General features: G+C 58.6%; 1 protein-coding gene across 1 annotated transcript; it reads right to left on the reverse strand.

The window, feature by feature from the left end:
* Positions 1-977: 977 nt before the first annotated feature.
* On the reverse strand, positions 978-10,729 carry NUAK2 (NUAK family kinase 2). The gene is made up of 7 exons (XM_034069917.1): positions 10,526-10,729; positions 6,042-6,162; positions 4,630-4,781; positions 4,236-4,301; positions 3,285-3,404; positions 2,943-3,075; positions 978-2,862 (listed from the first exon to the last, which is right to left on the reverse strand). Exons 1-7 carry the CDS (start codon positions 10,712-10,714, stop codon positions 1,766-1,768), a joined length of 1,878 nt encoding a protein of 625 aa, XP_033925808.1. The 5' UTR covers positions 10,715-10,729; the 3' UTR covers positions 978-1,765.
* Positions 10,730-12,755: the final 2,026 nt, after the last annotated feature.

Raw genomic sequence — 12,755 nt, forward strand, 5'->3', positions numbered from 1 at the left:
CTTTGGGCTGAGGCTCCTTCACGCACTCCTCCAGCCCTGGGGGGCTCCGTTGGCTCCTCAGGCCTGCTCAGCACGAGGGGAGGTTTTCTTGCACCATTGATGAAACCAGACCACAGCACCCCGGGATGCTCCAGAATCAAACCAAACAGGAGGCTCTGCCCCTCAGCTCAAACCTCAGCCTTGGGATGCTCTATGTGCTGCAGCCATGGGTGCTGCAGCCCCTACTTCACCCTCAGCACCCACAGGGCACCAGGACTTTGCCCTGGCTAAGCTGGATGCCCTAGGAGCAGCCTGGAGTTTCCCAATAGCACGGGAAGCACGCAGGGAATGCACAGTGGGGGGCAGAGCACATGGGCCCCCCACGGCTCAGCCGTGGGCAGAGGGGCAGCATTCCTGGCAGGCAGCCCTGCCTCCGTGCCACAGGATCTCCATGGTGGAGACCTGCAGCATCTCCCGTTAACTCAACTGGAAACCGTTCCAGTGCTTTACAGAGCCATAAAACTGGGTTTGATGGCACAGGAGGAGGAAATGAGGAAGGAACAAAGGGGAAAGGGCTGGAGAAGAGGCAGGCCCTGGTACCTGTCCCAGCTGAGCTCCAGCTCATTCATTGCCCTCTGGGTCAGGGGTTCAGCGCTAGCACCATCACTGTGCTGGGGTACCCCAACAGCAGGTCCTGCCTCCATCCATCACCCTCCCATGGGTGCTGAGTCCCCAGCAAAGGGATGAACCATGTCACAGCTCAGCACCACATGGCACAGAGACACCAATTTAAACTTGCTCAGTGCATGGAGATTTTACATGCACAGAACACGTGTCCAGAGCCACAAGTTTTTACATCCCATAGGACACAGGTTCAGAGCTCAGTTGTAATGGAGTGAGACCCAGCCCCATCCCACAGGATGCTGAGACAGGCACCAGCACCCATCCCACTTCCCTGTTGCCCCAGCACTGCACAGCAATCACTAAAACAACTCAGATCTACCATTTGCTTTGAATTTAATGGTTTTTCTCAAGACCACTTTGCAGAGAGGAGGGAAAACCACACCCTGGAGAAGGGAACGGGCCAGCGGATATGTGGCAATAGTGCAACAGAACTTCCATGTGTGGCACATGAGACAACAGCACGGATACCTCCATCATCCATAGAGAACCTGTGGGAGGCTGTGATGGATCCAGACACATCCCATGCTGCTGCAGTCCTGCACCAAGGTGGGCAAAGGCAATAAATAAAGTGGTGCCTCCCCAAAGGCACTTTTGTTTTCCTCCTTTCACCATTACAAAGCAACAAAACACCCCAAAACCCCCACTCTGGCATCAGAGTGTTCTCAGGCTGGGGTTTCGGCCAGATCCAGTTGTGTTTCTCAGTGCAGGAGAGGGAAGAGCCAGGGTCGGGGCGGTTTGGACCCATTGCCAGCACATCCCAAGAGCCCAGAGCCCTGCTACATGTCCAGCTTGTTTGAGGTATATCACCCACCCCATCGTTACCTTGTGCAGCCAAAATACAGTGCAAAGACAAAAACACCCACCCTGGTGCCACCCTCCCCACCATGAGATGAACCTGCTTGCGAGGGGAGGATGGAGCGAGGAGCCTCCGGGCCCTGCAGCCCCTCCAAGGGGGATCACTCGGGGCTTTGGTCCATTTAATGTCCTGGAGCATCCCCCCTCCAATGCCCCCCCAGCCCCGCGGGGCACCAGGCTGCAAGGTGAACGTGTGGGACGCGGCTCCGCACCCCAGGCACGCACAGCACCGCGCAGGGAGGTGCCCTCAGCTCAGCTTCATGCCGATGGGCACGGCCCGGCTGTAGAGCTCGGTGACGCTGCCGCTCCCAGCCAGCGGGCTCCGGCACTGGGTGACGGTCCAGCGGCGCAGCCTGCACCCTTCCTCCGCCTCCTCCTCCAGGTGGAGCAGGCTGTCGGCAGAGACGCAGCCCCGCATGCCCCTGCTGCCGGCGGGGATGCGGGCGGGCAGGTCCAGCTGCTCGAAGGACTCCGTGGACAGGATGCTGTCCTCGCTGACGGCGCTGGACGGGCGGGCGCGGGGTGCCTGGGGCAGGGGCACCTCGTTGAACCCCCCAAAGCCCTGCCCGGGGGGATCCCCGGTGCCGCCAGAGGAGAACTTGCCGTTGTGCTTGAGGATGCCTTTCCTGCGGGCAGGGAGGCCCTGGGGGCCTGGCTCCAGGGAGGGAGCATCAGCAAACACGTTCCCATCAAGGTCCAAGCTGGCTGCATCCAGGACATCCCCAGACTCGCAGCACTCCAGGGATGAGTAATACCCCGACTCCCTTGTCGAGGGCTTCTTCAGTATTCCCTTCCTGGGTACAGCTGTGGGCTCTGCTCCAGTGGCCGTGCTGCCAGGCAGCATTCCCGAGGGCAGGATGCGGGTGAGACCTGCAGCAGCCTCCTCATCCTCACCCCTTGCTTCTCCCATGGGTGCTGCTGCCGGGGGGCCGGGGCTGGGCACCTTCTGCTCACAGGAGTTTCTCTTCTTCAGGATGCCCTTGGGCCGCTTGAGGATGGACTTGGAGGGGTTCTCTGGGGCCAGGGCCACCTCCTGCAGCACGTGGGAGACGTCGTTCTCCTTCTTGGACTTCTTGAGGGAGCGCTGCCGCTCCAGGGCCGCGCCAGGCATGTGCTGCTTCAGGAAGCATCGCACCTTGGAGCTGTTCTCCAGGAGGGGCCGTGAGGAGCGGCGGAGCCACTCTGCCACCGTGGCCAGCGGGGAATCGCTCTCCCGCAGCAGCTCCTGCTCCCCAAGGGGCACTTTGTAGCCCCAGTTCACCCACCAGTGCGTGGCGATGTCCTCGATGGTGGCGCGGCGCTCCGGGTTCACCATCAGCATCCAGCGGATCAGCCCGCAGGCATCTGCAGAAGAGGCAGGTCAGGGGCTGAAGGGAGCACGTGGAAGGGGACGCACACACACAGGGTGTTGGGGATCTGCCTACCTGAGAGCTTGGTGGGCTCCCGGTAGTCCCCACTCGTGATCTGCTTGACCAGAGTCTTGTAGTCGTGGCCATCGAATGGCATCGTGCCATGGACCAGGATGTAGAGGAGGACACCCAGGGACCAGCTGTCCACCTGCCGGCGGGACAGATGAGCCTGGAGAGGGGGCACAGCAGGACCAGGCTGCCCTGGCCCCTACCCTGGCTGCAGGACCCCCCCCCCCCCCAAGGCAGCCCCAAGGGAGGGCTGTCACCAGTCTGTGGTTCTATGAACCGGTGACTTCCCCAAGTGCAAGCAAAGAGAAGACAAGAGATTCCTGCACGCAGGGGTAAGGCATCACCTACCTCCGGACCCTTGTATGGCCTCCCGTTGATGATCTCAGGGGATGCATAGAGGGGGCTGCCGCAGTACGTCTGCAGGAGCTTGTCCTGCTGGTAAACGTTGGACAGGCCGAAGTCTGCAATCTGAAGAGATGATTTAGAGCCATTATCCAGCAGCATCTCCCCTTAAGCTCTCCAGCTCCAAGCCTGGCTGAATCCAGGGCTGTGCTTAGAACCCTGGTGCACTCAGGGAGCAGCAGGAGCCTGGCTTCCCACCCCTGGCAGCTCTGTGGCTCCATCACCAGCACACTGGGAGCAGAGACAAAGGTGTGCTTATAGGGAGAGCCTCCAGCTCCCTCACAGCCACACGAGGCTGCTTCAGTCCCTGTCTACTCCACTTGGGCACAGCTTTCACCATCCCCCTCGCACCAGCACCTCGCAGTGAGCAGAAGCTCCCAATTCCCAAGTCAACCCTTACAGAGATAGAGCCCTACACCCTGCTCATCACCAATTCCAAGCTGTGGCTGTGTCCTTCCTCCCTGGGAGGCTGCAAGCAAAAAGCATCTCCCAGGCCAGTGAAGCTGGGATTCTCCCTGGGAGAGCCCTTCCTTATCCAGCCAGGCGGGTTTTGACCTCAGTGTTCAGACTTTGCCCTCTTATCAGCGGGCACATATATACACACATATACACATTCTCTTGTTACTGGGCAGCACTGGGGCTCTGCAGCCTCTCTGGCTCCACTGCCAGTCACAGACAGCAGGGGCAGGGACCAGCACTCTCCTGGCTCCCCATCCCCTGGGTAAAGAGCATTGCAGGCTGATGGCAGCAGGCCCAGAGCTGACAGATGGTTCTCCACAGCTCTGGAAAGCACGTGTCCAAAGGGAATGGGTGTTGTGGCCATCCTGTCCATCCCCAATGGGCAGCATCCCTTAGACCCCTGCACTGGGTGACATCAAAGTGTGGCCAGGCTCTCACCTTGATGTTCCCATTGGCATCAAGAAGGATGTTCTCCAGCTTCAGGTCCCTGTGGACAATCCCATTCTGCACAAGGGAAGGGGGAGCCAGGGTTACTTTATGGCACATTTGAGGAAGGGAAAGTCAGGACAAGCAACCAGGACACGGTGACAGTAACCAGAGGAGCAGTAAATGCCCCTGGGTGTGCCTTGAGGACGGGCTGTAAACCACGTCCTGACATGGGTGCTACCAGCTCCTGATGCTGTCGGGAGCAGGGTGGCACCCCAGGAACCATGAGCACCGCATCCCAACCCGCCTGCTGCAGCCCTGCCTGGAGCTGGCCCTGCTGGGCACACAGGCGCTGATCCCGACACGTTCCCGGTGGGAACGCGGTGGGAACGCGGTGCTCACCCACCTTGTGGCAGTAGTAAACAGCGGACACGACCTGGCGGAAGAAGTGTCGCGCCTCATGCTCCGTGAGCCGCTGCCGCTCGCTGATGTAGTCATAGAGGTCTCCCTTGCTGGCGTACTCCATCACTATGACGATCTTGCTGCTGTTCTCAAACACTGCCGGGGGTGGGGATGAACCCGTTAGAGGGATGCTCCGAGCTCCCAGCACAGGCCTGGAATGAGCGCTGGAGCCCTGTGTGGCTCTGACACTTCCCACCCCACTGCCTGTCCCTCAGTCTGTGTGGAGCAGAAGGTGCTGGGGTGTCTGCAGGAGGGGATGGCCGGAGCTCTCACCCTCATCCCACAGTGCCACCAGGGCTGCTGCAGCCATAGGAAATTGAGCCATAGGGCTCTGCTCTGCCAGAGGGGACCAAGACCCATGGTTCATCACTACACAGAGCCCTGCCAAGGGGAAAGGCGATGGAGCTCCTGGTGGGCACAGCCATGGGGCCCTCCTGCATGTTCCCATTGCTCCCACACGTTCAAGCCAAGAGCTGTTTGCAGAACACTCCCTCCGTATTTTGAGCTCCAGCAATCAGTGACTCAGTCCCTGCAAACACAGCACAGGAGCTGCCAAGCCACTCACTTTTGTTTGGAGTACAGAAGGACCTTGGATACCTCACATACACCAGTGAGGTGGCACCGGCCATGTGCCAGCCCAGCACAATGAACCTGAGCAGATCCAGCCCCATGAAGAGCATGGGGTATGCAGGGTTTAAGCAAAGACTCATCCAGTTGGGATTTGCTCTGAGTCTGGTCCTATCTATAGCTTGAGAAGTTCCTCTTTGGCTGGTGTTGCCCCACACCTCAGGAATGGGGCAGCCCTGGTCATGAAGCCAAGCTCAGCAGCACCAAGAGCTCTCCTGGCACCTTATGGGTTGGTTTTCCTATGCTCCAGGGAGGGAATGAGGATTCCAGCACTGAGATCAGCTCCTGCCTAAGGCTGAGAGCATAACTGCAGATTCCCACTGCTCCAGCACTTGCTGTGGTTGGAGTGAGCATCCAGCACAACCGGAGCCACACACAGCACTGGGGTTCATGGGGACCAGCTCCCCATCACGGCACATCCTCTCACCAGCTTCCCGACTCAAAAGGCCACGTCATTGTCTGGAATCAACTTCCCCTCCAGGCAGGAGGTGATGGAATGGGAAATGGCTATTTTTGGAGCAGGTATTTCCCCTCGAAGCTGCAGGAAAGTGCAGGGGGGACACCGGCAGCACTGAGTCACCAGACACAGCCAACAGCTTTGGCACTGGATCAGCAGGGGGAGGAGAGCATAAATGTGAGCCCCACTGCAGATCCTGCTCTGGTACCCAGCCCTGGGATGCTTGGGGATGCTGCTGGAAGGGGGAAGAGAGGGAAGAGGAGGGCTCTCACCTTCATGGACAGCGATGATGTGGGGGTGGTTGAGGGAGGACATGATCTCAATCTCTCTCCGGATATGGACAAGGTCCTGCTCATCCTTGATTTTGTCTTTCCGGATTGACTTGATTGCCACCTGCGGATGGGAACACGCACACAGGGTTACCCATCTGCCTGAGGCAGGAATGTTGTGGCTTCCCAAAGCCTGGTGCCAAGCAAGAAACCCACCCTCGTCTTTCAGGAAGGGGCTCACAAGCAGGACATCAATGGCTCAGCTTCTCCATTAAATTCAGTAAGCATGAACTTTAGCAAATAGGGTTTTAGACTCCCCAGGTTCTGCTTCCCAAGGGAAACCTGCTGCCTCCTCCCAAGCCTCCTCCTGCAGGTAGCGAGGCTCCTCATTTATGTGCTGTGGCTTACAGGAATTGTGTCCCAGGCTCCAGCCGCCGCCAAAGGAATGTGACCTACACACATGACTTGGAAGATAACAACAACGTCTTCCCGGGGTCAGGAAAGTGAAAAGGAACAAACCAGGTTTTGCTTTCCCTGTAAATGCTTATTTCAAGGAGCTGATTATGGAGAGGCAAGAAAGGTCGGGATAAAGAGCAGCTCCCTCCCAGGCACAGGATGAGGGGAGACCCAGCGCTGATGATGCAGCCCCTTTCCAAGCTTTTCAAGTTACCCTCTACAAGGAAATTGAAAGGGGAGGAGAAAGAAGAGTAAAGGCTGGAGAATAGATGCCTTCTAATCCTCTTTCAAAGGGGCTGGAGAGAGACATTGTGCTCCTAGGGTTGAATTTACAAATGAATCCAGCAGAACCTCTTTTATTTCTACCAGGCAAGAATGCAGAACAGCATTAATCCTGCAAAGGGACCTCCACGCTGGTCTCCCAGCAACAGGAAGAGGGGCAATGGGCACACACCAGCCCCCGCTGCCAGCACAGCAGTGATGCTCATGGCTTCGCTGCACAGGGACCTCCTCCAGCTTTGGCTGTGCAGGATGGGTGCTCAGCCATGATTCCCTCTGATTTAGGGGGGTTGGAAACCTCACTCTTGGGGTCTACCAAGCAGCAAAAGGCTCGGAACAAGGTTGCAGCCCATTGTACCCACAGCAAGATTCCAGATGCAGAAGCAGCAAGAACTCAGCCATCACATCCGTGTCCTCATGGGAGAAGGATGTGCCAGTTTTGAGGGCTCTGATGGGCACGGGAGAGGTGACCATGGGATCCCTTTGGCCTCAGAGCACAGCTCTGCTGCACTGGCCAGGACAAGGAACCCTGTGCACCACGAGAGCATGGTGTCTGCACCAGCCTTATGGCTTGAAGTAATGAAGCAGGATGGACTCTGGCCAAGGGAAATTCAATAACCCAGGCCCAGGTTTCTGTACAAAGCAATACTGAAAGTGCTTAATAGCTTCTCGAAAGCCAGCTATTCTTTTCCATGACCTTTGTGCTAAGTGAACAGGTTAAAGTTTAACAAGCTTTTTGCTCCTGACCCCCACTAGAACTCAGGCAAAGCCTTTATGCAGCAAATCAGCCTCTCCTGCCCTCCCAAATTCCTCTTGGCTCACTCTATTCACCTCCCTGCTAAGGCTCAGCATCCAGCCCAGCACATTTGCTTGCTGATCAAGGTGCTCCTGCACATCTGCTGCAGAGCCAGAGCTCAGGACAAGATCCACAGCCCATAAAAACCCCGGCGGCTCCAGGCTGCCGGCGCTGGGAGCCTCGGGAGATGCCATCGGCTGCATCCAGCAGTGCTGGAGAACGCCCTCGCCTCTGAGCCTGCACTTAGCGACCTCCGAGGCAGCCAGAGCAGGGCTGCAGCAGCAGGGAGCAGGTTTAGGGCACGGTTAGAGCCCAGGGCTACCCTTGCTGAGTGCTGCCTGTGTAACGGGCACAGCACACAGCGGGGGCACGGCACCATCAGGGTCCGCATCTGCGACAGACACTGAAGCAGCCACCCGGGGGGGATGAGCCATCCCTGCAGGGAGGATGGCGCCTGCCACCCCTTTCATCCCCAGGGATGCTGAGAAGCAGCTTTGCTCCAAACCATCCCCTACCTAAGAGGGCTGACAGCAGAAGATCTCCCCTTGGGACAGAAGAGGCCATGCCTGCGCATCCTGGAGATAAGGACCAGCAGCTTCAGGGACAGACACTGCCCCAGCCTACACAGTGCCTTCACCACCAATGCCATGAGAAGAATCTCCTACAGGAAACAGCCCCAGGAAGTCCCATTGTAGGAACCTGGAGAACTTGAAAGTACTTTCCAAGTCAAAGAGGCTTTAATTAAAGTTTTGGGGGCAGAACAGGTATTTTCAGCAGCTGCTGAAAGATGCATTAAGCTACAACCTGAGGCAGCGCTTCAGAAGTTGTTCCAGATTGCAAAGCGCCGCATTTCATGCTCCATGAAATATGGATTACAACCCACTACGGAAGAGACCAGGGTTCACCCCTTGCTGGAGATCAAAAGAGGCTTTGCTGCTTGGGAATATTCCAGGTGCTGCCTTCCCCTTGTCACCACAGAAGCCCACAGACACTGCAAGTGAGTCCACAGGGCCCGGATGCTGCCATGCAAACAGGTACACAGGACAGTTTGCACCACCATGGCACACGATGCTGAGCCTTCAAGCCAAAAGATGCAGGGGAAAAGAAGAGGAAAAAGGAAAGGGAAACAATCTGTTTGATGCTTCAGGGACACAACAGTTTTCTAAGGGCACACATCAAAAGGCATGAGCATCATTTCACCTAAAGGCTTTCTAACCACAAAACACGGCGTTTCCAGACAAAGAATGCTCATGGAAACCCTCCAAAATCAGCTACAGGGGCCTGGTCTTTCCTGCAGTTGACCAATTGATCAGACACATGTTACTCTAGGCTAAGTCCCGGTGGGTTGGTTCAAACTGAGAGGGAAAGAAACAAGCTGGGCAGTACAAAGATGGTTCAACATTCAGTGCATCCGACAGAGGAAGCTTCTGATCAGGCAGAGGCAAATCCCATGGATGGAGCAGCTCCAGCTTTACAACCTCAGCCAGTACCATGGGATCCCGCAAGGGGTAACCAGCAGAGGTGGCACTACCTGCTCTCACACCTCGGTGTTTAGGAAGTGAAAGCCACTTAGAGGAGGAGCAAACAAGAACCCTGCTCCGGATAAACTGCAGATTAAACAGGTCCGGAAAGGCTGAGTGCTCCAAGAGAGAATTTGTGGGAAGAGGAGAGATCTGTGGTTAAACCTCCTGCTCCTGCCCAGCCAGCCCGATGAGGCACTGTTAGTCAAAGCTGTGACTATCTCCTACTGTGGAGTCACTGGCCTGCGTGTTCAGTTTGCATTACAATAGCCCAGTGCTGCTGTCAAAGGAGGCCCTGTCCTGCGGGGCTCCCCCACATAGGTAGGTTTTCTTGCAGTTCAGATTCCCTGCTCCAGCTTTGTGAGGTGCAGGCAGGGAAAACCAAGACTTCTCACCCATCCCGAGGGGAGGGACCCTTCCAGGGCTGTGGGTGGAAGCTGCATTTCAAGGCCCTGATTATGCAGCAAAACAGCAGCTTCTTCTGAATGAGATCGGCTGCTGGAAGTGGTGGATGCGGCTCAATGACGAGCTGTCGTGTTACACAAGGAAACCTCTTAGATTCAAGTTGTTTCCCTTGCCATGCCTCCGCAGCGTGTCAGTGACTTGATCTCACACCCTGCTCTGCCCATCTGAGCCTGGCTGGGCCAGTCTCACTGCTCACAGCGAACCTCCTTGCCCACCCACGGCCTCAAGGCTGGTGGATGTGTAAGTACCTTTCGTGGGGTCCATCCCACACTGCTGCGTGCTGGGGATGGAACAGAGGCAGGGAAATCACAGTCATTTCCCCCTTATGCCCTTGCAGATTCCCCAAGGACAGGACTGCACAGCTTCAAGGCCAGGTTGGACGAGGCTTGGAGCAACCTGAGCTAATGAAAGGTGTCCCTGCCCGTGGCCGTGGATGAGCTTTAAGGTCCCTTCCATCCCAAACCATGCTATGACAGCAGCACCCACTTACCCGGGGCCTCCATCCATGCTCCCAGCACTGCACCACTTTTCTCTGGGCTGAGCCACACATCACACAGAGCCCCCTGATTCAGAGGGGCCGGGTGCTGCTGCTGTGAGCCAAACCCAGCCAAGAACCGGGACGAGAGGAAGGGGAAAACCCTTCAGACTCGAGAGCTGTGTTTGCTCTGGGCTGCCGGATGTCTGCGGGCTGTTCTCACCAGGAAGCCCGGCGCGGTCAAGTGGGCGAGAGGAGCTGCAGCCCCCGGAGGGGCTGTGTGCTCCCGCACCGCTGCCTGCCCGCACACTGCGGGGTTAGGATTAGGGTTCCGGGGGGAACGGGCCAGGGCCCGGCTGCGGGGCCGCACTGGGGTTAGGGAATAGGGATGGAGGCACCGCGGCCGCGCTGCTCAGCGCGGGGGGATGCTCAGAAAGCCCGCACCGGCCCCACAGGAGGATGCGCGGAGGCTGGAAAGGGAATAAAGGCTCCTCACCAGCTTTCCGGAGCGCTCCCGGGCTTTCTTCACCTTCCCGTACGTTCCCTTCCCCAGCGTCTCCAGGAACTCGTAGCGGTGCTTGAGGTTGTGCTTGTGGTGGTGCCGCTTCACCGCCTGCTTCTTCATCAGCGGCCGCGGGGACTTGGTGAGCTCCGCGGCCAGCGCTGCCCCCGCCGCCCGCTCCATGCCCCGCTCCGTGCCCCGCTCCAGCCCCGGTACCGGCTGCGCCGCGCGCCCCGGCCGCCAAAAGCAGCGGCGGCCGCGCCCCCCCCACGCGCCCATTGGCCGCAAGGCGGCGGCCGCCCCGCCCGGGAGCCGGTGCGACGAGCGGGGGGGGCCGGGCTGCGGGGAGACCCCGTGGCTGGGGGGGACCCAGGGGCAGAGAGCGGGGATCAGGGGGAGCCGCAGCCCGGGGGGAGAGGGGGCAGAGGCAGCGCAGGCACAAAGGGGAAGCAGCGGCTGTGGAAGGGTCCTGCAGAGTATGGGGAGCTGAGATGGTTCCGGGTGATGCAGGGAGAGACTCGGACCCAAAGGCTGAGAAGAGGCTGTGGCTGCCCCATCCCTGGCAGTGCTCAAGGCCAGGTTAGACACAGGGGCTTGGAGCAGCTGCTCCAGTGGAAGGGGTCCCTGCCCGTGGCAGGGGTTGGGGCTGGAGGAGCTTTGAGGTCCCTTCCAACCCAAACCAGTCTGGGTTCTATGATTCTAAGAAGCTCAGGACCAGAGCACTGGCAGGATGCAGAGCAAAGCAGCTGGATGTCTGACCCCAAGAGAGATGCAGGGACACAAGGCAGGCAGATGCACAGCCAGCCGAGACACACACACACAAGCTGTAAGGAGCCACAGAACCAGGGTCTCAGAGTAAAACATTTCTTGAGGGCAAAATCAGTGAGAGCCCCGGGCAAGCACAGCTGGACCATGCTCATCCCAGGGCCATGCTCATCCCAGGACCACACTCATCCCAGGACCATGCTCATCCCAGGACCATGCTCATCCCAGGACCATGCTCATCCCAGGATCATGCTCATCCCAGGACTACGCTCATCCCAGGACCACGCTCATCCCAGGACCACACTCATCCCAGGACGACGCTTTCCCTCCTGGCTGCCCGGCTTGTGGGGGGAGCACTGGGGGAGCACATCAGTGGCTGCTCCAGTGCTCCCACACAAAGGTTTCTCGCAGACGCTTCTGGTCGGTTCCACAGCACCTCCCGTGTGGTCTCTTTTGCCCCTGTGGTAAATCTTTGTTTTGAGATATTAAAAGAATGCAATTACTTCCCCAGAGCAGCCAAAACAAGAGGTCTTGCCCAGCTCTGGCATGTGTGAGGACACACCACACCGTACTGACTGAAGAAAGAGATAGCTGCAGCATTACTCATCCCCACACTCAGAGCTGGATTTTCCCACCACTTCCAGCAGCTCAAGGGCAAAATTGCTACTGCGCATGCGCGAGCCTAAATGGCTACTGCACACGCGCCGGCCTAAATTGCTACTGCGCATGCGGGGGGTAAAATTGCTAGTGCGCATGCGCAGGCGTAAATTGCTACTGCGCACGCGCGGGCCTAAATTGATACTGCGCATGCGCGGCCGAAAATTCCTACTGCGCACGCGCCGGGCAAAATTGCTACTCCGCATGCGCGAGCCTAAATTGCTACTGCGCATGCGCGGCGCAAAATTGCTACTGCGCATGCGCGGCCCAAAATTGCTACTGCGCGCGCGGGACAAAATTGCTACTGCGCATGCGCGAGCCTAAATTGCTACTGCGCATTCGCTGGCAAAAAATTGCTACTGCGCATGCGCGGCCCAAAATTGCTACTGCGCATGCGCGAGACTAAATTGCTACTGCGCATTCGCTGGCCAAAATTGCTACTGCGCATGCGCCGGAAAAATTGCTACTGCGCATGCGCGAGCCTAAATTGCGTTCGGGCGGGTTGGCAGGGCGCCCGGGCCCGGGCGGCCGGGGCCGGGGGGGGCCTTCTTGCCCACGGCAACGGCCCTAGGGGCCGGGTGCAGAGAGTGAGGGGCGGGCGGCGGGCAGCGTTGCGAAGCCAGGCGTGCGCTGAACAGGCGCAGCACCAGTACCCCCTCCTGGCCCTCCGGGCCCGGGCGCGGGGGCCCGGCGTTCGGGCGGGTCGGCAGGGCGCCCGGGCCCGGGCGGCCGGGGCCGGGGGGGGCTTGTTGCCCACGGCAACGGCCCTGGGGGCCGGGGGCAGAGAGTGAGGGGCGGGCGG

Source organism: Melopsittacus undulatus, chromosome 16 (genome assembly GCF_012275295.1).
Source record: "Melopsittacus undulatus isolate bMelUnd1 chromosome 16, bMelUnd1.mat.Z, whole genome shotgun sequence".
NCBI lineage: Eukaryota > Metazoa > Chordata > Aves > Psittaciformes > Psittaculidae > Melopsittacus > Melopsittacus undulatus.